This window comes from Colias philodice, chromosome 17, assembly GCF_061535455.1.
Source record: "Colias philodice isolate Cphi_HAF_F1 chromosome 17, ilColPhil1 Martin Lab GWU primary, whole genome shotgun sequence".
In the NCBI taxonomy this organism is placed as follows: domain Eukaryota; kingdom Metazoa; phylum Arthropoda; class Insecta; order Lepidoptera; family Pieridae; genus Colias; species Colias philodice.
In genome coordinates, this window is record NC_143102.1 from 5,954,913 (window position 1) to 5,981,904 (window position 26,992).

At 32.6% G+C, this 26,992-nt stretch overlaps 1 protein-coding gene across 2 annotated transcripts in view; it reads left to right on the forward strand.

Moving 5' to 3' along the window:
- The window catches only part of LOC149481125 (synaptotagmin-15-like), a 68,485-nt gene extending 55,030 nt beyond the window's left edge, over positions 1 to 13,455 (forward strand). For both annotated transcript variants that reach the window (XM_089706138.1, XM_089706139.1), the window contains exons 9-12: positions 5,244 to 5,411; positions 6,403 to 6,510; positions 7,413 to 7,626; positions 12,327 to 13,455. In XM_089706138.1, the coding sequence (XP_089562264.1) occupies positions 5,244 to 5,411; positions 6,403 to 6,510; positions 7,413 to 7,626; positions 12,327 to 12,454 (618 nt within the window). In that variant the 3' untranslated portion in view covers positions 12,455 to 13,455. The remainder of the gene's footprint in view (positions 1 to 5,243; positions 5,412 to 6,402; positions 6,511 to 7,412; positions 7,627 to 12,326) is intronic.
- The last annotated feature ends 13,537 nt before the right edge of the window (positions 13,456 to 26,992 follow it).

Consider the following 26,992-nt stretch of genomic DNA (forward strand, 5'->3'; position numbering starts at 1 on the left):
CCTCATGCATTGCGATGAGAGCAGTATCGTCAGCAAATGTCCCAACGAGAACATCTTCTTTAGTCGGTAAGTCAAAAGTGTATATTAGATATAATACAGGACCCATTACGCTGCCCTGCGGAACACCAGCCTTAATTTCGTAGAGATTTGTTCTGTCGTCTCCATGCTTAACGTAGAAGTGTCGTTGTTGAAGATATAACTTAATGATTAGGTAGAAGTTTATAGGTAAAGCTTGGAATATTTTATAAAGAAGGCCCTCATGCCATACACGATCGAATGCCTGCGAAATGTCCAAAAAAGCTGCTGAACAGTATTTTTTGTGTTCGTATGCGTTATTAATCATCTCGACCAAACGATGGACTTGTTCAATCGTGCCGTGACCTTTGCGGAAGCCAAATTGATGGGTCGGTATTAAATCAGATTTGGCTAGCAGTGGAGCCAGGCGTTTCAGAATGAGAATTTCCAAGATCTTTGAGGCAACAGGTAGTAGACTTATGGGGCGGTAGGAGGAAACGTTTTCTGGAGCCTTTCCTGGTTTGGGAATAAGTATGATTTCAGCCACTTTCCACTGAGGAGGTATGTATTCTCTTCGCAATATAGCGTTATATATAGCAGTTAGTAAGTCAATGGCTACGGAAGGAAGTTCCTTCATGGCTTTAGTTGTTATTAAGTCATAACCAGGAGCTTTGTTCAAGCTAAGATTATTGATTGTGGAACGAACTTCACTTGCCGTGAACTTTTTTATGGGAGGTGAAAGCTGATGCGGTGTCGATAGAGCTTCTGTTACTTCAGATATCTTGCTAGAGCCGTCAGCAGAGTTCGGCGTGAACACTCGCGAAAGATGCTGAGCAAACAAGATTGATTTTTTAGCGTCACTTTTGGCCCACGTGCCATCATCCCGTCGAAGTGGTGATTGGAAAGATATTGGGCTTTTTAAAGATTTAGTTGTCTTCCACAAAGAGTAATCTGTTGCAGAGGTGGCATCTAGGCTGTGCAAGCGATTCTCTATTTCTATGTTCCTGATGTCTTCTAGAGTGTTCTTAACTTTCTTCGCTAGTTTGTTAAATTTTTTCTTATCTTCTGGATGTCTAGAGGTATGCCACTGTTTTCTTGCCTGTCTCTTTTTAAGTATTAGTTCGGTTGCTATTTGTGGATACATGGGTATGATCTTAATATCTCTGTGTTTGGGCGTAGCTTTCCAGGCAGCAGTTTGAATGCAATTGTTAAAACTCTCAACAGCTGTGGTTATATCGTCATCTGATTTCAAGGGTATATGTTTATCTATTGTGCTGACTATAATTTCTCGAAAGTATTCCCAGTTAGTTCTTCGAGAATGAATCCTGCAAGGTTTTGTTACTTCCACAGGCTCATTATACAGTACGGCTATGACAGGTGTGTGATCAGACGATAGTTCGTATGTAGATTTGCAATGTAGGGAAGAGATGGGAAGACCTTTCGTTACGAAAAAATCAACCAGGTCAGGATTCTTCTTTGGATCGGAAGGCCAATATGTCGGTTTTCCAGTAGATGTAACGCATAGGTTAAGTTGCTCGACAGCTTTCTTTAGTTCACGACCCTTCGTAGTAGTGGTTCTTGCGCCCCAGTCAGTATGTTTGGCGTTATAGTCCCCCGCTGCAATGAATCTATTGCCGAGTTGATTGAAGAAAGACATATATTGCTCAGCTTTTAGGTTGTGCTTTGGGGGTATGTAAAGCGCTGAGACCAGTATTGGGCCACTTGCACTCTCAATAGAGATGGTAGTGGCTTGAATTTCGTTAGTGCTTATTGGATTGTGGACGTAGTGTTTGACATTGTCCCTGACCAGTATTGCAGAACCTGCATGAGCTCCGCCATCAGGGTGGTTAGTGTGATACAATTTGTACCTTGGCACTTGGAAGTGGGATTTGACGGTAAAATGCGTTTCAGAAATAAGCATAAAATCAATTTGATGAGTTTGCAAAAAATATATTAGTTCTTGAGTATGATTTGACAGCCCATTTGCATTCCACAAGCCGAGGATTATGGGTTTAAATATACTTAGTTGCGGGGGGGCACGGTGGGCCGCCTGCCTCCCGCCTGAATAAAATCCTCGCAACTGCCTTGATTTGTCGTTTGCGATCGCCAGTCGGATATTACACTTAGCAAAAGGCTTGTCATGTTGTTCAATTGTTGCATCATTTGTTTAAGCATATCCAAGAGTTCTTTAATGTCATTATTGGTTTCATTGGACTTTCCAGTTTGTTGGGTTTGAGTTTTAGGCAGATTAGGATCCTGTAGCGGAGGAGCGTGAGTTGCAACTGTTACATGCTGAGGTTTGTAAAGCCTTTGGTTTTGTGGTTTCTTATTTAGACCGTTGCGAACGACGTCAGCATATGGCTGAATTGGATGTTGGACTTGATTAGAAGTAGGGATGTTCAGATCTTGTTGAGGAGCTCTGACTCGAAGAGCAGGGTATTTCTTTTTCTGAAGCTCCTTGAAGACAGAGCAGCCTTTATAGTTCGCAGGGTGATTTCCATCGCATAAAGCGCATTTGACGTCATCCGATCGATCTTTACGCGCACATGTGGACGATGCATGATTTCCGGCGCATTTAATGCATCTTGGACAACGACGACAATAGGCTTTTGTGTGTCCGTAATCAAGACAGTTGGCACACTGAGGTATAGTCCGTTTTGGTTTTGGTGGTTCAAACTTTACGCGACAATATAGCAGGTTTTTAATTTTATAAATGTCTTTATTATTTGAGCTAGGTTGGAGTTCGACTACAAACATATGCAACGGGGTTTTGGTCAATGCTTGTTTGATATTCCAGATATTAGTGGTGATGTGCCCCAGCTTTGCCAATGCTTCTTTAATATCATCAGTATCAGTCGATGGATGTATGTTCTTAAGTATGACTTTAAAGTTCCGTTCTTGTTTGGGTTTGTAAGTAAAATATTCTGTGCCCTTAGCATCTAGTTCATTGACAATGATCCTGTACGCGTCTGTTGTTGCTGGTTGAATTTTTACCTGATCCTTGGGTAATACTTTAATTTCAAAAAGATCTTTCACGGTTTCGTCCAGCAATTTTATTAAGGGACGAATATTATTCACTTTGTCGATGAATATAGGTGGAGGTTTTGGTATCCTTTCTGTTGGCTGGGGTTGATGGTCCTCTTTTTCTACATAGAAGATATTTAGAAGATAAAATAAATTTATATCCGAGTTTATATCTATTGTATTCAATATGTCCTGACGAAAAATAGCTATTACCAGTAATTTTATAGACCAATGAATACAAAATCCACAAACAAACTTATTATCAACAAAATTTGTTGAACAAAAACCGTAAATATACAGCTAAAATAAAGGCTTAGAGTGAGATATATTCTGTTCAATCAGACTGCCCGTAACCGCACTGACCGCTGGCCACGATTCGAAACATTGGTATAAATAATAAAAGTGGTGAATAAATCCGTTACCTAGGTATAGTCTAGACTAAAAATGTCAATTTTTATTCGGTTCAAAATCCTCTTGTATCATAATTAAATTCTGAAAAAAACCGTTGTTTGTTTTTTATATAAAAAGCGTACGTATAAAATATTCACGTAGGTAAAAGGGTGTGCAATCTCTTGTGACCTAGAGAAAGCAAGCTATTATAGGAATTACTGAAGGTCGTGTAAATAATTAGCTACTATATTAATTAATATCGATCAGTTAATGACATGATATTGAAAATTAGATAGATTATTTTTTGACATGAGGTAGCGTTTGGTAGCTGTGGATTATGTGTTACCATGATTACTTATAATTTTGAATCTAAATTATACCGTTCAAACATTTTTATGCTTATTTAATCAGTTTAGGTTTTTTCTTTTATAGATTTGATAATATATTATAATTTTAAATTATAGAAAAAATAATAATCAATGTTATTTTATGACTAGAAACAATACTACTTTGTATCTGAATTTATTAAGCACAATTGCAAAATGATAGTACCTGCTAGGTAGATAATATCTATTATTAGGAAAAACTTATGACGAGACAGAACAACTTCTTGAGATACTGGCTTAAAGTGTAAACGTGACTCTTGCTTAAATACAATATAATATTTCAGACACACACACACACACACACACACACACACACACACTTACACGCACAAATATATATACTTTCATACGATACAGTTTCATACGACACACCCGCATTCACCTGCTTTCCACTTTCCGTTCCTTATCTATCTTTGTCTCGAGGAGATAAATGCATAATATATTTTTCACTCAGAAATATTTCTTAGCAACATAGCTAGGTTAAGGTATAAAACTTATTATTATAAGGTTATGTTCTATACCTCCTTTTGTCTACTTTTGTAGATGTAGTCTCATTATTAAATAATTCCTTATTTTTATGTTACCTCGCCTATAAATTTGGTTGTAAATCTTGGCCAGGTCAAACACCTTCTTCATTTATTATTAAGGCTCTAAACGAACTTTAACACCTTTAAATAGAATATGTGATAGAAGTTTGCTGATTCATTATTCATTGTGTTCTTACTTACAATTATTATAGTCAACAATTTGGTATCCCTACTTCAATTATCATTTAGTTTTCTATCGTCAATCATAAATAATTCTAATAAAAAATTCGCAATTTTTTCATAAGTGTTAATAAATTGTAAACTACAGAATAAATCTGCAATACAATTTGTTTCTTTTTCAAGCGGTGAATTGATATATTTTAGTTCTCCCCACGCAGTCTCACCCACATATACAGTCTGAATCTTTGATCTGTCTATTGCAAATTATTTTCTTACCATTTCCTTTTTCGTCGAGACGTATTTGTTGATTGTTTATTTTCCATTGGCAGATAGATTTCAGTGCCTTAATTGTTCCGGTGGTGGACATTTCTTTTTATAGATATTACAATGTTCATTAAATGATAATAATAATTTAAAAATATGAAAAGTGACGCTTGTCTTTGTCCATTACATTTATTATGTACTACATACATCAGTCCTTCTCAATCACACTTATAATATTGTTCCAATCAATATTACAGCAACCTTGTGGCAAATTAGTATTTAGGTACTCTACATTTGGCGAAATTTGATGTATACTATATACTAGCGGTGCCCCGAAGCTTTACCCACATTGTTCTGCACCTATTTGACTTAGCGCGATGATATAAAGCGTTCTAGCAAACAAACAAACTCTTCAACTTTATAATATTAGTATTGATTTGCCATTAATTTGTTCTAGATACCACCAGGTAAACTAGAGAGTCTTACACTTAAACTATCAGTATTAGACACTGGTCGTGTGGGAAGGAATAAACCCTTGATTGGTCACGTGATACTTCCATTGAGCGAGCTTGAAGGTGTGGCGCCTGATGAGGAACCGCAGTTGTATAAAATGGATATTGAAAAGGTAATTATGTTTTATTATGTATATTGTTGTTTTATTATGATAGAATTACGAAAAGGTTTTATTATTGTATGTGTTGTTATATTAGCTGTATACAAAAACATAGACAAACATTTAAAGTAAACAAAAATGCAGTGAACAACGCTAGTGTCGCAATCAAGTAGTTCTTAAAATATATTAACCTTGTTTGTTGTATTTTGTCTCTAGTTTAAGTACCTTAAGTACCTTATAATTCTGTGGTAGAAAACATTTGACATTAAACTATTTTATTCAAGCCTCTCAGTTCTTGTCAATGAATTATACTCAAATAAGCATGTATTATTCAGTTCATTGTTTCTTAACTCAATTAATTAAATTGATGTAAAGCGTTACAAAACCACTTTCAATGTTTTACGTGTAACATTATACTGCAAAATAAATTTATTGTGAAGCCATGAAATAACTTTTGCGTGCAGTTTATTTCAATTTTCCCACAAATCACGAGCAGAACTGAGGTAAAATACGCAAAGTTATTGGCGGTAGTTTCACAATAGTTTTTGTTTCGAGTTCGTACAAAAAGTTAGATTCATACTACATTATTCACTTGTTGTTTCAGCTTTATTTATTTGCTTACGAGTTTTGAATATTTAAGTAAAGTAAATATTATAAAAAAAATCTCTACACTCGTTTTGATTATTTATTTTGAGCAGAGAATAATTTAAATCTGCCTTCTGTATGTTGATAAATTTAACTCAATTATTTACTCTAAAATAAATATGCATTTTAATAAATTTGATCTAAATTAGTGTATAAACATCCCTTGATTCACAATTTAAGTTTAAGAATAACATACCTAATATAAATATGGAACTTCTTGAGAATTCAAATTGAAAACACTTAAGAGCGAAATGTACCTTTATTTTATACACAAAGAACTAAAAATAGACCTCTATTCATACCACAATTTCCGCATTATACAGAAAACATAAAGCCGTGTTAATATTTAATTACTTAGGAGATACAAGAGCCAACGTCTGACTTGGGCGAGGTGCAAGTCTCTCTGCTATATAATGAAAACCTTCATCGCCTAACCGTCACCGTGATAGAAGCAAGAGGGCTCAAGGTAATTTAATTTTATGTTCCAAGCTCCGTTTATTGCAGACATTGTTCTAAGACTTTTAAGATTTCCTTTATAAATAGTTTGCTATCTGAGCATAATATCAAATATCTTTGTAACTATCTTAGACTTGAAGTCGATAATGAACGAGTACTCCTCGAAATAGTCTGATGTTATATTTAGCTTGTTACAAATTGTTTCAATATTTTTTCTAGTTAAATCCTTACAATTTAGGTCGGTGTTGTCTCATAATTTATTCACTTTGTACAATCAAATGGGAATCCATTGTGCCTTGGTAAACATTGCTTTATGGACGTATCCACTAAACCAACTAGCGAAATGTCAATATACTACATTGATAAAGGTGTAACCGTGAATTCATTTAAATTGTGGTTTTGGCTGTATTTATATCTAAAATATTTATATATTTGATGATGATGACTTACCGGTTAAAATTATATGATTTACTCCGTTTTATTTCTATCATTTTTTTACGTTTTTGTAATACTTTTAATCTGTCTCAATATTTAAACTTTCTTGTAAAAAGTCTTTCATTAGCTGAACCCTACTCTTATGTTTTATTGCATAATCTCTATGGTCGTAAATTTACCCAAAACTCTTTTAATACCTGCTCTTTTTTTCCACTTAAATATTTAGTACCACTGCAAAAAATCTGATTTACTTAATTAATTACCAACACTAATAAACTTAACAACGGTTATTCGTGGTTATACTTTTCCAAAATTCCTGAAAAGGCTGAATAAAGATATTGATAACAGTGTCATGATTTCTCGCAATATTTGCACCTATCAATTATTATTAATGGAAAAAATGATAAATATGAGCTTTTTAAACAGCTCAAATTAATTATTTTTGTTACAAAAATTTTAATGTTACCCATTCTTTAGCTGGACCCCACAAGCAAACGCGAGATGGTAGCCCGAGTTACCCAAGAGCGGGCGTGTCGAGGTGTTAGAGCAAGACGCACAGCCGCTGTAGAAGTTTCCGAAGAAGGAACTGCTCTAGTGTCAGAATGCTTCCATTTCCGACTTCGAGCTGATGAATTACACACTACTAGCGTCACAGTACAGGCGCTACAACCGCACTCCGTGTATGCCAAAGGTAAAGATTGTTCAGATCCTATAGGATTTCCTTTATAAAATCGTATAGCTATAGAAGTATCAGAAGAAGGAACTGCTCTAGTGTCAGAATGCTTCCACTTTCGACTTCGAGCTGATGAACTTCATATAGGTCGCGTCATGTAAAAAGAACGCTGACGGTTAAGCTGCGCATTGGCGATTTATTGGTCTATTTGGTGTTATGAGGTGGTATAAGAATAACAAATATGTAGTTGCGAAGCCACGACTCGAGAGCCTACTTCAAAAATAAAATAAGCAGCAAATAACTTTCGTGCTAAACTCGATACATGCCAAAACACACCCCATCACTTTCATCCAGCGTTCTTTTTACATGATTCGCGTTATACTACTAGTGTTACTGTACAGGCCCTTCAACCGCATTCCGTGTAGGCCAAAGGTATGGATTAATGAGCAAACGTATGAACTGTTCAGTTCTTTGGGGATTTCTTTATTGAGAACAGCCGCTGTGGAAGTGTCGGAAGAGGGAACTGCTTTAGTGTCAGAATGCTTCCATTTTCCGTGTATGCCAAAGGTATGAACTGTTAGGTTTTTATAAGGTTTCCTAAAGGAAAGTGTTGCTGCTCTTTAGAAAGATGCACAGCCGCTATAGAAGTATCAGAAAAGGAAACTGCTGTAGTGTCAGAATGCTTCCATTTACTACAGCGGAATAGCTGCTTATTGTGTTAAGTTACGTTGCTAGTGTTGAAAAGATGATTAGTTAATATTCCTTTTCATATTCACTTAATGTCTAAACAAACTCTGCTAATTGTTTTATTTTTGTATATTCATGGTTTACATTTTATTTAGCACCAGCTGATCAACATGAGTGAAAAAAATGTTGCTAGCTTTATTTAAATGCTGTCACTTCTTAGACAAGAATTTTTCAACAATCGTTATCAATTCTGCAATTGACAGCGTTGCCAGAAACATGTTTTCAGTGACATTGTTGCTAAACAAATATTTATTCTGAATACGGGGTTTAAATGAATTCCTTTAGGAGGGCTCGTTCTATTTTAGTTACTGTATTAAGATCTAGGATAGTCTTGTTTGCTGGTATCTAAACGCATTCCGCTCACACCACCCCATGAGGATAGAGATACCAAACCACCTTGCTTGCTAAGTTAGGAAATTAATTTTCTTACAAAAATTTTCTTCAGAATTTTACTCATAATATATTTAAGTTTCTCTATGACAGTCTTAAACAGATAACTTGAGGGCTGATCCCATTGTGTTAATTCTGTCAATTTTATCATAATTGCTGGCACAGACGACTTACAGGCCATACATAAATCCATACATATTTAACCATACTATACCGTATATTTTAATTTGTAACCCATACATACAAGTTTACTTGCGATACAGTTCTGGAACTTAGTGAGAATGTATGTTCATACTATGACAGAGATAAAATAGACTATTGTATTGAAGATCTGAACAATATACCGTGGCTATTAATTCATAGACAGTGACAGCTTGCCTATATAAATTACTATAGAACATTCATCAAGATTATGCCTATTTTAATACAAAATTGTAAGATCGTTATATTTCTTACAATATTATTACATTTAGTATAAGCATAACATTTAGTATAAATGTATAAGCACTTAAATAAGTTTCCCATTTCTTAGTAGTTACTTAATTATTTGATCAACCGTTTGGAATTAGAACGAAAATTGATCGTCCTTTTAGTCTAGTGCTTATAAATACTGATTCAATGGGCAAACCTAAATAAACTTGACCCACATTGGAACCTAAAAATATATCTTAATCCCATTAGAGCGCTCTTTTTTTCTATTTTCTACAATATATAAATAGGTAAAATATCTATACTAATACATATTATAAAGCTGAAGAGTTTGTTTGTTTGTTTGTTTGAACGCGCTAATCTCGGGAATTACTGGGCCGATTTGAAAAATTCTTTCGGTGGTAGATAGCCCATTTATCGAGGAAGGTTATAGGCTATATATCATCACGCTACGACCAACAGGGGTGGAGCCACGGGGGTGAAACCGCGCGGAGCAGCTAGTATACGATATAAATACAATACAATGTTGGGAAAATTGTTTTGTAACATATATTTCGATACTCAAAATTAAAAATATGTACAATTCTCAGATCATATCGACATAATAATAGAACTAAAATCTCGATACATACCACGACTAGTTATAGTAAAGGACTAAGTATCAGATTCTAATTAATTGAAATACAAAGTGATTGAGCGATGATTGTTATCTATTGCATATTCAATATGCGGTGTGGAATGAAATTACTGAAGTGCTTCTACACAAATTGCATACTAAATTGGCTATTTACAGTACAGGCTAATGACGTGCGGTGTTCTCGATTTTCTATAAATACAGTGTTTATGTGGAGTTATTATTCTATTATAATTATTATTGTCATGAAAATATTAAAACTTGTCTTTAAGTTATTATATTAATAAGTTTTGTTTTTAATACAAACGAATAACGATGATAGATATTTTACAAATATGTTTGTGTAAATTGTATAGTATATAGTAAAGTTTTTGTGCAGAATAAAACATAAATTAAAATAAAAGCAAGGCTTCATTGAACTATTGTTCAACAGGTTTGATTCAACAAGTGTCCTCAATACTCACATTGTACTTCACTTAATCGCTACAGATAAAAGAATTTATACGAAAATCTGTAATTCTTTTGTAGAATAATTATATAAAAGTAATAAGTAAGTTATAAATCTTATTTGTCAGGATATTTGCAACATGACTTTATTTTTATTTTCGTCCATAATAAATTTATAAATAGACACTTATTACCGGTATCATACAAAAAAAATGTGTGCGTGTACTAGTGTACACACGTAAGAAGTGAAACTTCTTTATGACCTTATTTTTCAAAAAATAATTTACTATATGCAACTTTACAGAAATACGTTGAATCACGCGTGGTAGGGATAAGAAAAAGATGGCGCGTAACGGAAAAATACCACGCGTAACGAAAAAATGTTACACTAAATTTTTTTCCAACCCCGATAAAGAAGTTTTACTTCAAAAATCTATCCGTCTTTGATTATTTCTTGCAATACTCAATCACAACTTTACCTGAAATTGTCAAATTCGGAAATCTGAAATATTGGCTCTATTTTACAAATACAGTCACAGTGCATTCAGATTCGGTACATGTAAATGTCAAAGTTGAACTACTACATCCACTTGTAATTTAAATGTTAATCTATTGCACGCCTCATAAGCGAAGCGTTGAGGTGGGTACTACTGTCACTTCGCGCAAAACATCTGATTTTTCAAACTTAAAATGTCTTTATGTATCATACATTGCACTTGTAAGATAATACATACACACACATATTAAGAAAAAACACTATTTTTAACGTTCATGATATTTTTGATGTCATTTTTGTTATTTAAACTAGTTAAAAAACAGTTTAAAAAAGTTCTGTCTTGGACGTCCGTGTGTCTGTATGTGCGGATCCTTTTTCTTGTTAACACGATAGCGACCGAAATACTTTACTAATCGAGTCTTTTTTTTTCTCTTACGCTTGAGTATGCTCAGAACCCTTTCATTTTTCAGGGTCTGATTCGATGTGGTTTAATTGTTATTAAATAAACAAAAATAATAATTAATAAATATTTATTAAAAAAAAATTATGAGGCGTGCACTTTTGGATTTTCCAAATTATATGACGCAATATTCTCCTTCATGTATATTATGTAGGTTTCATTAGAATCGCGTTTTATTCTAAAGTTGTCCAATTTGTCCATCAGATAACGTCCGCTTCGTAGTACACATTCGTAGCAATGTGAATAAAATAACTACAACAAACTTTCAGAGATATGATTCAGTACTATTGTACTGCAGCAATATTCGAGTATTCCTAGGAAATCTGCTTTGTCGTTCATGAAGGTTCAACATTGTGCAATCATGTCACGTCGCTGGGTCCTACACAATCAGAATCTGAATTATGATCTGGGTTGGAGATTCTCTGATTTTTGGGTTTTTATTTGAAAAGGTAAATTGTTAATTGAAATTTACAGTAGATTTTTTTTATGGTTTCTCGTTTACCGATATCCACAATAATTTATATTTTTGCATAAATATTTCTAGCAAGTATATAAGGAAATATTGTATCTGTAAATGCATTATGCTAATAATTTATTATACTAATCGTTTTTTAACATGAGTGAACGTATTTATTGAATAACTTTAAACATACAAACAAAGCGATATATTGTTATATTTGTATTTGTATAAAGCAGTGTAATATCTGATCACAGACTGATTTATTTGTACAAGCCCTCCCACGTTTATTCGATTCTACTTTCACAAAGTAATAAAATAATTTCTCTATATACCTTTAATTAAAAAGGTATTCTATATTTTTTATTTAGGAACAGATCATTTTTTATATGCTTGTAATATTTTATTACGTTTGGGGTTGAATATTGATTAATTTATATTAAATTATTATCAATGACTAATGTAAAACAAGGTCCAAAATTAGGTTGTTTAGCAAAAAATTATATGATCTTTACACCAAAGTTAATTTTAACCAATGCTGAAATAAATACTCGAGTGTCTCTCACATTCTTTTACGTGATTTATAGAGTTACAAAACTTCATACATCGTATTGACATGTTCTGTTGTGCAGTAGTAACAAAAAAGTCCCCCTTTCAGATCGTCTCCTGGGTAAGTTCGTATTAGGCTCGTACATGTTCGCTCGGGGCCGCGCGCTGCAGCACTGGAACTCAGCCATTGGCAGCCCCATGGAACAGGTCAAACAGTGGCACCCGCTGACTAACTAAATAATATGACTATGGACAACCGATTGTAGATACGCAATTGTGGATAACTCTATTTGCTATGTTTGTTTTGGGTAGAATAGTTGTTAGCGCTGTATAATTTGGTTATGATACTCTATAGTTTTAAAAATATTTTTGAAGTGAAACTTCTTTAGGCGAGTCGAGAGAAAAATTTCAAGGTCGCATCATGGCAATACCGTCACGTCATGGAGGAAGAAGTTTCACTTCTGACACGTGTGCTCGGCACACACGGTTTTTTTTACTTTTGTTAAAGTAAGTAGGTATTATTTTGCTAGGTACTTGCTATTTATATTACGTATTTTTTTAATTTTCAGAGAAATTCTGTTACAGAAAAATAAATTAACCTAATCCTTTGTAGACATAAACTTTTAGCAATTGCCTATATTAAGTTTTGCAATTTGTAAATAGAGTTATCCATTTTTTGTTAACTTTGCTGTAACAAATGACTTTCACAACTACCATTCCTACTATGAAAATGACTGTATTTCATATTTGATAAGCTAATATAAGTACCTATTTTTAAACTTCGCTATAAAGATTTCTCTAATAAATCTCGACGACTGTACGATTTTACGACGTTGTATGGTGAGCTATTCGACGAAATACTCTTTTAAGCTTTTTAAGCTTTGCAGAAAAAGGACTTTTATATCACAATTTATTAATTACATAAAAGTATTATGGAATATTTGTTACAGCAAAGTAAAACGCATTATGTGAATATTTAATATTAGTAATGTCTCGTATAATAAAAATCCTAAATTATTATAATATAACACCAAATTAATCAAAATACATATTGTAACGTTTTCAATTTTACCTTGTCCGCCTGTCGCTATAGTATAGAACAGTTAGTTTTCTTTGAGTTCCAATTAATTCAATTAGTAATGTTATTGGCAATTTTGAGAATCATTATCATATATTTCTATGACTTAAATATTTATATTTTTATACAGTAGATTGTTTGTAAAAAATATTAATTTCTCTTTAAAAGCTTTGTTCTTCTAGTTTTGTTACTACGTTTTAATTATTAGTATTAAGCAGAATTAGTTATTATCCAAGTTTAAAATGTATATTCTACTTCCAAATAAATATATTACATAATCACAACATTAAAGATATATAAAAAAATAATCTTTATCGTTTTTAAGAGATATTCAACATATTATTGTATGTGTAGTAATTATATGGATTATATCAATGTGCAACCAGAATCAAAGAAATAAATTATATTTCGCCAAATTGGTGGTAATATTGGTCTATTATTTCTGTCATCCCTTAGCTTTAATGTTCCCTAATTCATTATAACCCATTTGTAAGTTTAAAAAAAGTATTTAGCTGCAGTCTCCATCGCTGGTAAGTTTTCGAAATAGCGGCTTGTTTCTAACTTCTATAAATATAAAGCCTTCCATAAACTACAATGAGATTTGGGTAAGTGAGAAACATGGTATATACTGACTAACCTAGTGCAAAATTACTGACTATATTCCATATACATACATCATCATTAGCCTAATATTTTCCATTATATCAACGTATCGTATGAAATGTGTGCATTTAACGTTACTTAGAAGAAACTTTTCTTATCAAACTACATATTATATTGAACTTTGTATTTCTCTACCTAAGTTCTCTAGGATAGAGATTTATACTTTTATGCTACAACGTACCTTAGATATAAAATATAATGTGAGTGGAGTTTACTTAAAAATATAGGTAATACGCTTAAAAATGCTATAAGTAGGTAACTTAAAGTGACTGAAATTTTCTTCCCTCCAACTTTTTAATATCGATAAGGAACTGTGTTTTACAAACGTAGGTAAAGCGTTAACATATTACTTGGATTGAGAATTCTGGCCACATATTAGACTTAATTACACCAACATCTACGAACGTATAAGAATACCGTGGAGTCTTTGTTTGGCCCATCTATTTTAACTAGCAGAGAATGCGAGAGAATGGCCATTATCGCAACAGGTCTGAACGAGATTAGATGCGCCATATTGTTCATTAACATGAATTAATCCCCGCAACATCATTCATGTAAATTACTTCGTTTGAGTGCAGCGCCCACTCCACTGTGCATGTATGCAAATACAATTAGTCCAAATTTTGTCACTATTCACAACATTTTAATTGAAGCGTTGACATTCATAGTAGCTGGTATATTTTCATATTTGTTGAAACATAAATACCTATTATAAAGATTCATGGTACGCTTTTAACATTTCTCTTAGAGGGTCAGGGTATAAAAATATTATAATACTAGCAATGCCCTGCGGTTTCACACGCATAGATAGCGATATCGTTACAGTGAAAAGTCTACTATAGGTCGGACTATAGGTTTAATTTTTAATCACATGAAAATCACCTTTACCCCGTCCCGCACTAAGGCCTTTTTTTTTGTTTTAGTGGGGAAATCTTTCATAGATACCCACGGCCTCCGGGGGAGGGGCCGTGGGTTATGTCGGATTCCTACCGACCAAAACCCCACTGTGTTCCGTCAAGACGCATATTGGTAGAATTCCTCCGTGACCCCCGCACTACGGCCTGCTCGAACAGTATACCTACTATTTTCTGTAGATTGACACTTTTAAAAATTCGTTATATCTTTTGAATGGAATATCCAATTCTTTTCATTTAAAAAGTATTTTGCTGGTATTGAAACAGTCTATAATAAAACATCATTTAATGGGATAAGGATTAATATATGTGTATGGATAACATGGTTTGATTACTGTCGGCACTTCTATTTACTTTGAAAACGTAAAAAAGTTGTTGTAGTAACATAACTACTGAAGATGGACATATGGTATCGCGGACTTTCTTGTAGATATTGATCCATTCTATAATACCGTAGAACATTTTTTTGTTCTATCTTCAATAGATTCCGCAGCGCACGCGATGACAGAAGTTTTATTGAGGATTTTTTTACACCTTGGGTTACATTATTGCATTTTTGGTAAGGATCTCTAATTTTTTTGAAAATGCAATATAGCCTATGTTGCTCAGTAAAGATGCAGCTTTCCAATGGTGAAAGAATTTTTGAAATCGGTCCAGTAGTTTTTGCGTGAAAACCATACATACATACATACATACTTACATACATACTTACAAACTTTTCCTCTTTATAATATTAGTATAGATAACTTTCTTAAAGTACATTTTCTGCGTAGGTTTCATTTTATGTGTCCCTCGCTTTAGAACAAAAGTATTTTAATACATTTTAAAAACTCATTCAAGATGGAAAATAAAAAGATTGGGTACTAAATGTCATTTAATGCAATAAACCCTGTGATGTCCTAGCAGTGCTCCACTGAGTCTCGACAGTAATGAAGATTTGCAGCCTCAAAGAAAATCCTACAAAACATCTACCTTCGTATTTACACCTACTTAAATAGCTTTACTAAGAGTAGACATCGTGGTTGATTAAATGATTTAGTATGGGCTTAATTAATTAATTCTCAACTTGGCTCTTTTAAATTAATTGAGCCTTTATGTTTATTTAAAGATGAAAAGTTAATTGTTTGATAGAACATTTGACAAATTCTCGTAAAGATACCAATAAGTAGCATACATTAAAATTTAAAATATTATGAGACACGGATTTTCGCTGTCTAGTTTACTTTGCTTTCTGATTTTTAACGTCACGATGTACAAACAACTTACAATAGGTACGATACGATACGATATTATGTAAATACCAGCTAATCGACCAATTATTATCTTACTAAATAATGGACACTAATTAATTATTATTGATAGCACAAATGATTTTATTTGCGAAGTTAAATTATAATGTTATGAATTTAACAAAGTAACTTAAAGTTCTGCTCATTAATTACAGACAGGATTAGATTTCTCTTTAGAAAATAGATCAGAATTATCTTTTACAGAAAATTATATCTTATAAAACATTTTCAGAGTTAATTTCAGAATTGTAAACCCTTGTTATCAGGGGACAGGTTTTTTTTATAGGACAGTCGTTTCAGGCATTTGATAAGAGACTAAAATTAATAAACCACGATGATAAAATGAAACGACAGCGATAAAGTCCTTGAAATTATATAAAAAAATACAGGAAAAATTATTTATTTGGCAAGAAATAAAACGTGCAACTATCCTACTAATATTATAAATGCGAAAGTTTGTGAGGATGGATGGATGGATGGTTTGTTATTCTTTCACTTAAAAACTGAATGTTAAAAAAAATGAAAGACATAGGCTACTTTTTACACGCTTTATATTAGCTTCACCTGTATGTTTGTATGTTTGTAACCGACTTCTTTGGGCGCGATTTTGACCCACTTTAAACGGCCAGATTTCGTTCAAACTTTGTAGATTTATTGAGGACCGATGACAATACACTAATTTGATAAAATTTTCTATTTTTTAGTTCGGTTTTCTATAAAAAGCGTGCTTTTTAGTTTTTTTAAACTATTATTATTATTAAAACGGAAATCCCACAGGAGTTGTTTTTTTTTTTTTGAAAACGCGGGCGAATCCGCGGGAGGAAATCTAGTACGGAAATATATCCAACATGTTGACCTACATAATATAGGTGTGTATAAAAATGTTTAATAAGTAGGAAGTGTAATAACACAGGTTATTTGACCTTATCCCCATGACTATAAACCGACTTCGTGGGCGGAAGCGTCGTCTACCGTAAAACAGATCGTAAATTTGAGTTATTAAGGAGGGGGTGGTTAGACATTAAATTGTAACCTCATTCAAAAACCTGTATAAATGTGTCTCTTTGTATTATAATTAATAATTGTGGGATATCTCTTTATTTCTTCATTCACACAATTTAGTAATAAAAAACTACGTTACAAAAAATTTAAGACAATAACAAAAATATAATTCACTCATTCCCTTCTTTTATTCGCAGTTATTTAAAATCCACGTTCGAGTACAAGTAAGAAAAACAGCAACTACAATTGTATATTACAATAATTGTATATTTGTATACAAATGTAAAGAGCACAGAGTTAACTTGAAAACAGTACCCCAATCGGATTGGCCAATTTAAAACCTTACTTAGTGATCATACACCCAAGTCTTTATTCGGGGCACGAAATGGGCTACTGTCTATTAGAATTTATCGTTCCGCAGAGTCACAGATTATCGTTAGAGTAAAGCAATTCGTTAGACACTCGATTGCTTCGCGCCTATCATCAAGTGATCTCTTTACAGCTTGACTGCTTTCGCCTACGCTGTAGTATATTGTAATGGAGTACTTTTGTTAAGCTGTTTGAGATTTTATTGTCTTAATTAGGAAGTAATCATAACAATTAAAATTCGATTTCATTCATTGTGTTTACATTCTAAAATGTAAGAGGAATATAAATAAATAAAATAAATAATACAGATAATAGAAGCTACATAATAAAATCAAAGAAGTATAATAAAATCTACAAGCAATCTAATCGCTATAATTGTTGATCTCTGGAGAAAGATAAAAAATAAAAGATCAATTATAATTTATGCATTGGATTTTTGAACCAACCAATATAGATTAAAGGTATTGAAACTGTGACAAGAAAGTAACTTCTTTCAAAGACGACTACATTTCGGACACATAAATCAGACCGTCTGGTTTTGTGCATAATATACTGAATTTGACAGACAGACAAATTGATCTTATATGTTAAACTACATCAGCTTTTATTTACTCTGCTTTAATTTTATTTATAAATCATAAAAAGGCATCGAAACAGCAAAGCCAATAACATGATGAAGAAATGAACTCCAATGGAAATTGAAATAAATATTCAATTTAATTCTTGAAACAAGATATTTAGAAGTTGTAAGAAGCTCAAAAGTTCTAAGACTTGATTAATTATTAAATCCATGTTACTTTAGGTCTACACTCAGCCCTGAAGTACACGTGCGTAGAATTAATTTTAATTTTTTTGATTCGGCTAAAATTTATTCAATTTATTTTATTTGTTTTTATTTTTATCTTATATTCTCAATTACAGGGTGGTTCTAAATTACGTTGACAAATTTGAAAATAATAAATTTCAAAAATGGGACATGCTGCGTTGCTTTTGTTTTTTAATTATTATTTTCACATGTATAGACTACAAGCCCGCATAGGACAAAAATATGGGTCAAATGAACCACCAGGGGACATATCTAGAACGATAGCAGAGCAAAAAATAATAAGATTCATCACTATGCCGTCACTTGTAAGCTGTCCAACTGAGTGCAGATGAGAATTGAAAAGTACAGGTAGACTCGGTAAATTTTGGTCATATATTTTTGTACGGCATTCTTAACCATCGATAGATCCATTAAAAATAATAAGAAACCGCTCAGTGCCGTACAAAAATGTTGGTCCACCAAGTCGGAATTTTTATTTAATTTCCGAGAGTTACCGGGGGTAAATTTGGTCATTTGACCATGTACGGCATCTGTGTCATACTATTGCTATACTGCTTTTAATCCATTATTCCGCAACGCCGTACAAAAATCATGGGGACAAGGAGAAAAAATCGAGAGTTGCAATCCCCTCTCTTTCCCCACTCCACGGGGTCATTTGACTAAGTACGGCTTCGGTTCCAAAACATTATCTAGCACTCAAAAGTACTATTAAAAGCAATGCCGTCAAAAAATAATTGTTCTTTTAAATGTATACCAATAATCATCTTAATTTCATCGAATTCTTGATATAAAGAGCTGTAAGGTCATTTGACCCTGTACGGGAACTTTTTTTTTAACATGATATTGTAAAATTCAATTGTTGTATAGTATTGCCGTTCAAAAGAAACCGTTCTAAAAAAAGTTATAGAGAAATGCAAAACCAGAAATTTTGTTAAAGTTTAAACATCGTAGATTAATGAAATATAATAGTTTTCTACACTTTATCCGTTGTTTTAAATAGTATTAACATAGATAAATTAGGAAAAAACGATGCCGTACATTTTTGTGCAGACCACATCTTTTAGGCTGATGAAAGCGACGAAAGCTACAATTTTAAGGGTGCTTTATGGCCATTTGATACAGTACGGCATTAACATATTTTTACCCAACTACGGCAAAGCAAAAGGAGGGTTATGGTTGTTTACAGGTCATGTATGTATATTCATCTATTCCCTCGTAACTTCTAAACTACTTATCAGAATTCGACAAATGACATATCATTAGAAGCGTCTGAATTGTTCACTGGATAACCAGCGACCAGCTAGCTAAAGGCCATATGGGGTTTCACAAAATCTAATGTGGCGCCCTCTAGCGGACAAAACATACAGAGTAAAAAAATAAAGTTAAGATAAATATGCAGTATTTGGTATCATTTGAAAGCGCTTTACTTGTACATTTTGAATATGTATATATTACTAGCATTTGCTTGTGACTTTACCTGTATTCATGGACTGATTGCATATAATTCACATCTTTTCGTTCATAGCTTTTTTATTAGTTCATCAATTTAACGGAGTCCATTCCACCTGACTCCGACTTTCCAAGGTGATAATTAACCACCTCGAGCTTCTTAATATTAATGTATATTTATATTTTATTATAAAAATATAAAGCAAACATTTCGTTATATGGTTTTTTTCTTTTTCAGATTTTTCCCCTTTGAACCAACGAAAATGTACGGCACATGAAAAAATATTATCTATGCATAAAATACTTTAAAAATAAATTTATTTCGTGTTGTGTCAAATGACCCCCTGGAGTGGGGAAAGAGAGGGGATTATAACTCTCGATTTTTTCCCCTTGTCCCCATGATTTTTGTACGGCGTTGCGGAATAATGGATTAAAAGCAGTATAGCAATAGTATGACACAGATGCCGTACATGGTCAAATGACCAAATTTACCCCCGGTAACTCTCGGAAATTAAATAAAAATTCCGACTTGGTGGACCACCATTTTTGTACGGCACTGAGCGGTTTCTTATTATTTTTAATGGATCTATCGATGGTTAAGAATGCCGTACAAAAATATATGACCAAAATTTACCGAGTCTACCTGTACTTTTCAATTCTCATCTGCACTCAGTTGGACAGCTTACAAGTGACGGCATAGTGATGAATCTTATTATTTTTTGCTCTGCTATCGTTCTAGATATGTCCCCTGGTGGTTCATTTGACCCATATTTTTGTCCTATGCGGGCTTGTAGTCTAGTATTGGCGCCAACTTAACGTTATTTGTGAAGAGAATAAATTAAAAATTAGTCATTTTTTACTATGTCTGCTCAACGAGGTGCAATAATATCCTTATATGAGGCTGGTAAGCAGCAGTGCGAGATAGTGCGACTTCTCAGTATCAGTCGGCAGTTAGTTTCTTCTGCTATTAAACGCTACGATGAGCTTGGCCATCTTGGTGATCGTCCGGGAAGAGGCAGAAAAGTAACTGTGAGGACGCCTAGGCTTCGACATATCGTCAAACAAAGATTGACCCGCAATTCACAAGCCAAGGTAAGAAAAATGGCTCGAGATTTAGGTGTAAGTCATTCAACGTTACAACGAGTTGTTAAAAATGAGCTCAAGTTAACAGCACACAAGCTGCGAAAAGCGCAGCGGTTGGATGATAAAGATAAAAAAATACGCCTTGAAAGATGTCGCTTACTGAAAGCGCGCTCCGCTGGTGAAGCGTGGAAAAATATTTTTTTCACAGATGAAAAAAATTTTCAGATTGAACAGTCTCATAACCGCCAAAACGATAGAGTTTACTCTTCTAGTCGCCCTGGAGCCACAGCAACTATCCCCCATCGGCAAAGACCGGATTCATTCATGGTTTGGCGTGGCATTTGCTCAACAGGCAAAACTCCTCTCGTTTTCGTAAAAAAGGTGTGAAAGTGAATCAAGAAATATACCGACGTGATATTTTGGAGAGTGTAGTTCTTCCTTGGAGCAAGCAGCACTTCGGTGACCAATAGTGGACTTTTCAACAGGACTCTGATCCATCTCACAGGGCCTCAAATGTGCAGTAGTGATGTATGGACCATTTCCCAGAGTTCATAAGTTCCAAGGAATGGCCTCCATTTTCACTAGACCTTAATCCAATGGATTTCAGCGTATGGTTAATTCTAGAGGTGAGGGCCTGTACAACATCACACAGAAGTTTAGACGCGCTGAATTCAACATTTACTCGTGAGTGGGACAAAATATCTGGAGAGAAGGTACGGAAAATCGTCGAAAATTTCAGAAAATGTTTAAGCCTTTGTATTAAAGTTAAAGGTGGTTATTTTGAAAATAAATAGATATTTACATTAAAATAATACTGTATTTTTATTATTAAGTAGTCACCGATATACTGTGTAAAAGAAAAATAAAATAAATCGTAAAATAAGTAATTGTCAACGTATTTCAGTGCCACCCTGTATAACGAACAGTTAAATACATTTTAGACGAATGTAATTTATGTACAGTTTTTACGAACTTATAGATATTGACATTATATTTAAGTAGATCAGTTTTATATTTTTATAGGTAAATCATGACGATAAAATACAGGATAAACGGAACAAATTACACAAAATAATATTATAATAAAAATAGCTACATAAGCTCTACGAGATCCATCGCTACGGATCTTTGTAGCGCATCACGGACGGTTACGGTCTACGGACTAAACATTGTTTTATATTCATTGAAGTTATTACATTTATGTTCATTGTGTATATTGCTGAATGAGACGTAAAATTAAAACTAATTAATAATAATGTTGGTATTAAAATAAGCTTATATTATTTTATTTACAAAAAAAATGGTTACAAAGAACAGGCATTTTATAAAAAGCTTTACAAATTCACAAAAAGGTACGAATTCTGTTACATATTTCCTAGAAAATACTTTTCTTGGATCAATTCCTGCGGCCAATTAAAACAATACAAATCAGTCTTGGAAACAATAATTGCTATAAGAATTTTCGAAGAAATATTTGGCGGCTTACATGAAAAATAATAATATTAGTTTAATAAAAAAAGCCTTTACATTTTTAAAAGAAGAAGTCTCTAGTACATGTCAACAGAATAACATTTTATTTATTTGAGAAGAGTATTTCTAGTGTACACCCACGCAAAGTATTTACCTAGTGAAAATATTGTATATTATGTATCTTTCAATACAATCGGATAGATCGAACCCTCCCGTACAGATGAATGGCCCTCAATCCTCTTAAACGACCAACTACGAGTTTCTCTTTGACAGGTATACAATAGAATATTCCAGAACTAAATCGTACACAAATTTCATAGCAGGCTCATGTATTGTTTGCAAAATATTCAAGCAGTTGATTTCCTGCATTCGACGGATGGTGTTCGAATTACGTATGCAGAAGAAAAGTAGTAGTTCGTTTCTTTAATATCTTCCGTCTGTTTGTAACTATTAAAATAGACCATAACTTTACTTGAATTCATTATTAAATTATTACTAACCTGTAATCTTCAAGCCAGTGAGAGAGTTAATTAAATACAAATTGATTGTAGCCTTTCCTACTGATTATTGTTTGTAGTAATTAAATATATTATTTTAAATAGAATTTCAAAATTAGGAACAGGTACACAATGTTACTATGCTAGATTTATTTCGTAATTAGAACAAATTCTTAAGTAGGCACTTCGTGTATCATGTACAGCTTTGATAGATATGAGTTACTACTAAGCCTAAAAACAAACACGACCTATTCTCATTTGTTTTAAGAAGGTCGACATTTCACTGTTTATTCGGTGCAAATAACACAATCCTAACTAATATTATAAATGCGAAAGTAACTCTGTCTGTCTGTCTCTATCAATCACGCCTAAACTACTAAACCAATTTTCATGAAATTTGGTATGGAGATATTTTGATACCCGAGAAAGGACAAGGAAAATGACGCAATCCCGGGAACGGGAACTATGCGGGTTTTTCCTTGACTGCGCGGGCGAAGCCGCGGGCGGAAACCTAGTTTTATATAAACCTAAATTGCCTCTTCTAATTAGTTTAGATGTACTCATAGCCGTGTTTCGAATCGTAATCGTTTTTCTTACAGACACTCAGACACCATTAAAAAGTTTATTTGCTCAATTCAAAAGATATAGACACTCGTAAAATAAAGTAATCCAGACAATTGAGGCCAATTGCTGCTATTTGTTGCGTATAATCTCTGCAAATGTACAATCAATTGATACTATTTTTTTCAATGCCTTCATATATGGAAACCAATTAAACACACGTATAATAAAGTAACGCTAAGCTTTGTTCTTACTTCATTCATGTTAATAAAATTTCAATTACAAACTTATAGCTATAGCGATAAAACAACACTGATGTATTCGGCTATAAGATGTGGCATTTGAAACTTACAAAAATATCTTTACACGGCAACAAATCTCTACTAGGTATTATAGTACTTCGTTCAAAGCTCGTAATTCTCAAATACCGTAGTACAATTAATAGGCTTAGCTCAGTTAATCATACTCTAATTAACCACTTGTTACAATTCATGTTCGAGGGGAATAACCAAGAACAATTATCACTAAATAAACATGTATTTGCTTGTGCAAATTGATGTTTACAATTAAATATTATGTTAACCTTTGTAGTGTATATTTATAGTAAAGGGATTAAAACTAAGACTTAAATGAAATAGAAATGTGAATTAATATGTATCGACACAACAAAGAGATTTATTTATGATTGATAATTTGATTGGTAGGTTAGTAAATATTACAACAGAGAGTATAATTTCAAGTCGCGCATGGCAATACCGTTACCTCATGGAGTAAGGCGACGATTTTGGTATCTTTGAATCTTGCCAAAGAAGTTTCAGTTCTGACACGTGTTCGGCCAACTCGTTCTTTTTTTTAAAGTTGGTCCCGTAAACCAAAATATTTAATCGCTAATATTAAAAGTACCAACTTTCAACCCATTTCTGCGATGCCTCAGATTTCATGAACTTTAAATTAAACGTGATAACAAAATTTAACAAGTATAGCATTTCAGCAAACAAATTCCTAGAAAATAAAGACGTAGTTATCAATTACGTTCCTACTAATTTCGCTAGCTAATGAGGTTCTTGAGTTCTCAAGATAAAACTAAACTTCGGCTTGAGAAAGTTCACAAAGATGTGAATTCAGCGTCGCGAAAAATTGACTTGACCTTTAGTTCTAGCATAAGGCAATTTGTTCTAAACAGAACATTATGAGCTTAGTAGAATAAAATTAATATTAATATGTTTATCTATGAATATATCAAAATACACAAGTAAACATATTTGTAGCAACTTCTTTGGCATGTAGAGACAGTCCTCCTTTGAAATGTTCATTTTGTTTTCGTACCATTTTTATATATATTATAAGTGTATTCTCTGTATTATACTGTAACAACATTAAAGGGTATAAAATAACAAAAAATAGTTTTTCAATTGAATATAAATTCCATTTTTTCCGCGTTGTTTTGACACGTGTTTCAACATGGTATTGACGAGACGAAGGGTTGAACGGACATTTTCTTTTTTATTATTACAAAAGGTCCTTTGTTATTATAATGTTTCAGTTGTTTTACTTTTATAACGAGAAAATAACACGAGTTAGCTAAGAAATATGCCTAGTAAGATATATTCAAGGAGTTAAATGAAATAGATAACAATTCCGATTACTTGTCGTTTCGTACAGCTTTTTATAATATGTCTTCGACAATGTATTTTATAATAATATGCTTGAAATCTGTTGTCTGAAATACACCCAGTAAGAATCCTGTAGTTATAAATTATCATAAGATAATATTATATTTTATAATGTGACGTCCGCTGGTCCAAATTTGACCTTTTCATTTTAACGACTTTCACCTGCAAATTGCAATGCACTCCGAATCGCAATTTACAGATATCGCAAACCTATCGCTATGAAAAATATCGAAAGATCGTTATTTCAATGCGAAAATACGAAATTTAAATCGTTAATCCTCAAAATCTGTAATGAGCGATAAAAATATTTTCTATTATCTTCTTATTAAATGTATTTTATGTATAAAGTTTGAATGAATTATAATGAATTTAATTAGAATAAAATATTTAAGCACTTTGACGATCAAAATATTATTATATTAAAATTTAAAATTATTATTATATAAAAAAATTAGTTTAAAATTATATTTTAATTTCAGTAAATTGACATATTGAATTTAATTTAATGTAATGTTGTATTTTCCTGTTATTGAAGGTGCAGTAGACCATATTGTATTTAATTGTAATCTATGTTAAATAGTATAGACTGTATCCTTTGTTGGAAAATCATATAAATAAATAAATAAATAAATATTATGTACCTAATTGCTCATTGTTTGCATTATCCTGATTTAAATTCGCTTTATGAACTTTATTCTAAATTAAGTAAGAAAAAACGATTAAACTATGTAATTGTAAAGTAACAAAGACGCTCTTTTAAATATTCTCAAATACAAAATACAGAGTCATATATAGAGTCATACAAAATTTGACAAGAGAAATCTTTTTTACCCTACAAATCTAACAATCGCTGACAATTGAATCACCGAAGTTCTGAGTGCACTTTTGTGACCGAATATAAAAATATATTAAATTCTGTTACACGTGTCTGAAAAAAGCCTTGATAAAAATGTATGCACGCTTGACCAAATCAATCAAATATAAATATATATAGTCTTTTTTATTAAATTGGAATAAATATATGTTTTTTTTTTATAAAAGGAATTGTGTAAATTATCGCTTAATTATGCATGTTTGGCAGGATTGTACTTACGTTAATATGTTCTAATATACTTGAAGTGCTGTATATCAGCTGTTTATCATACAGGTTGACAGAGAACTTTACTGGTAATAAAAATTCAGCTGTGTAAAAATAATTATAAAGTCAGATTTGCATTTAAATACGTTAACTGTAATGGACATTGACTTTTTTTGTTTGTATAAAAAGGCGAATAATACATATTTAATTCCATTTAAACCACAAAACACTGTATCTGTGATACGAATTCGTATCGTCTCGACATAAGCCCTTGAGAAAACGAATTAAATTATTTTCCTGGATTAAATGTCATCTGTCTGGTTTTTAGAAGAAAAACTAAAATACATCGGTAACAATGAAACAGTGTAGGTATTATATAAAGCATTATATAAAATTAACCATATCTGCTGTTTTTATTATGTATATTTATTAAAAATAACTTGAAAAGCGAGAATGTATGTCCTGATTTATTTATAAACAAATTCTTATAATATCGTCAGTACTTTTTTAAAAATTAAAAAGCACAGAAAGCAAAAAAAAAGCACAGACAGCACAGAAAACAAAGCTTTTACTGTATTAGTTTATTATATTTCTGTATAATTTGTTAGCCAAATACGATTATCCGTAATCATTAATCTGAGATAGTACCGCAATAATTCTAATAAATAACAAAACAAAACCGTCTTCAAGAAATATGAGAATTTTTACATTTTCAAGGGCTTTTGATGAAATAATTTAAATGTAAATTAAAGATGTATGTATGTCGACATTTAATCATTAAATACAGCTGACAATTTGCAACATTTTCAGAATTTTTGTAGAA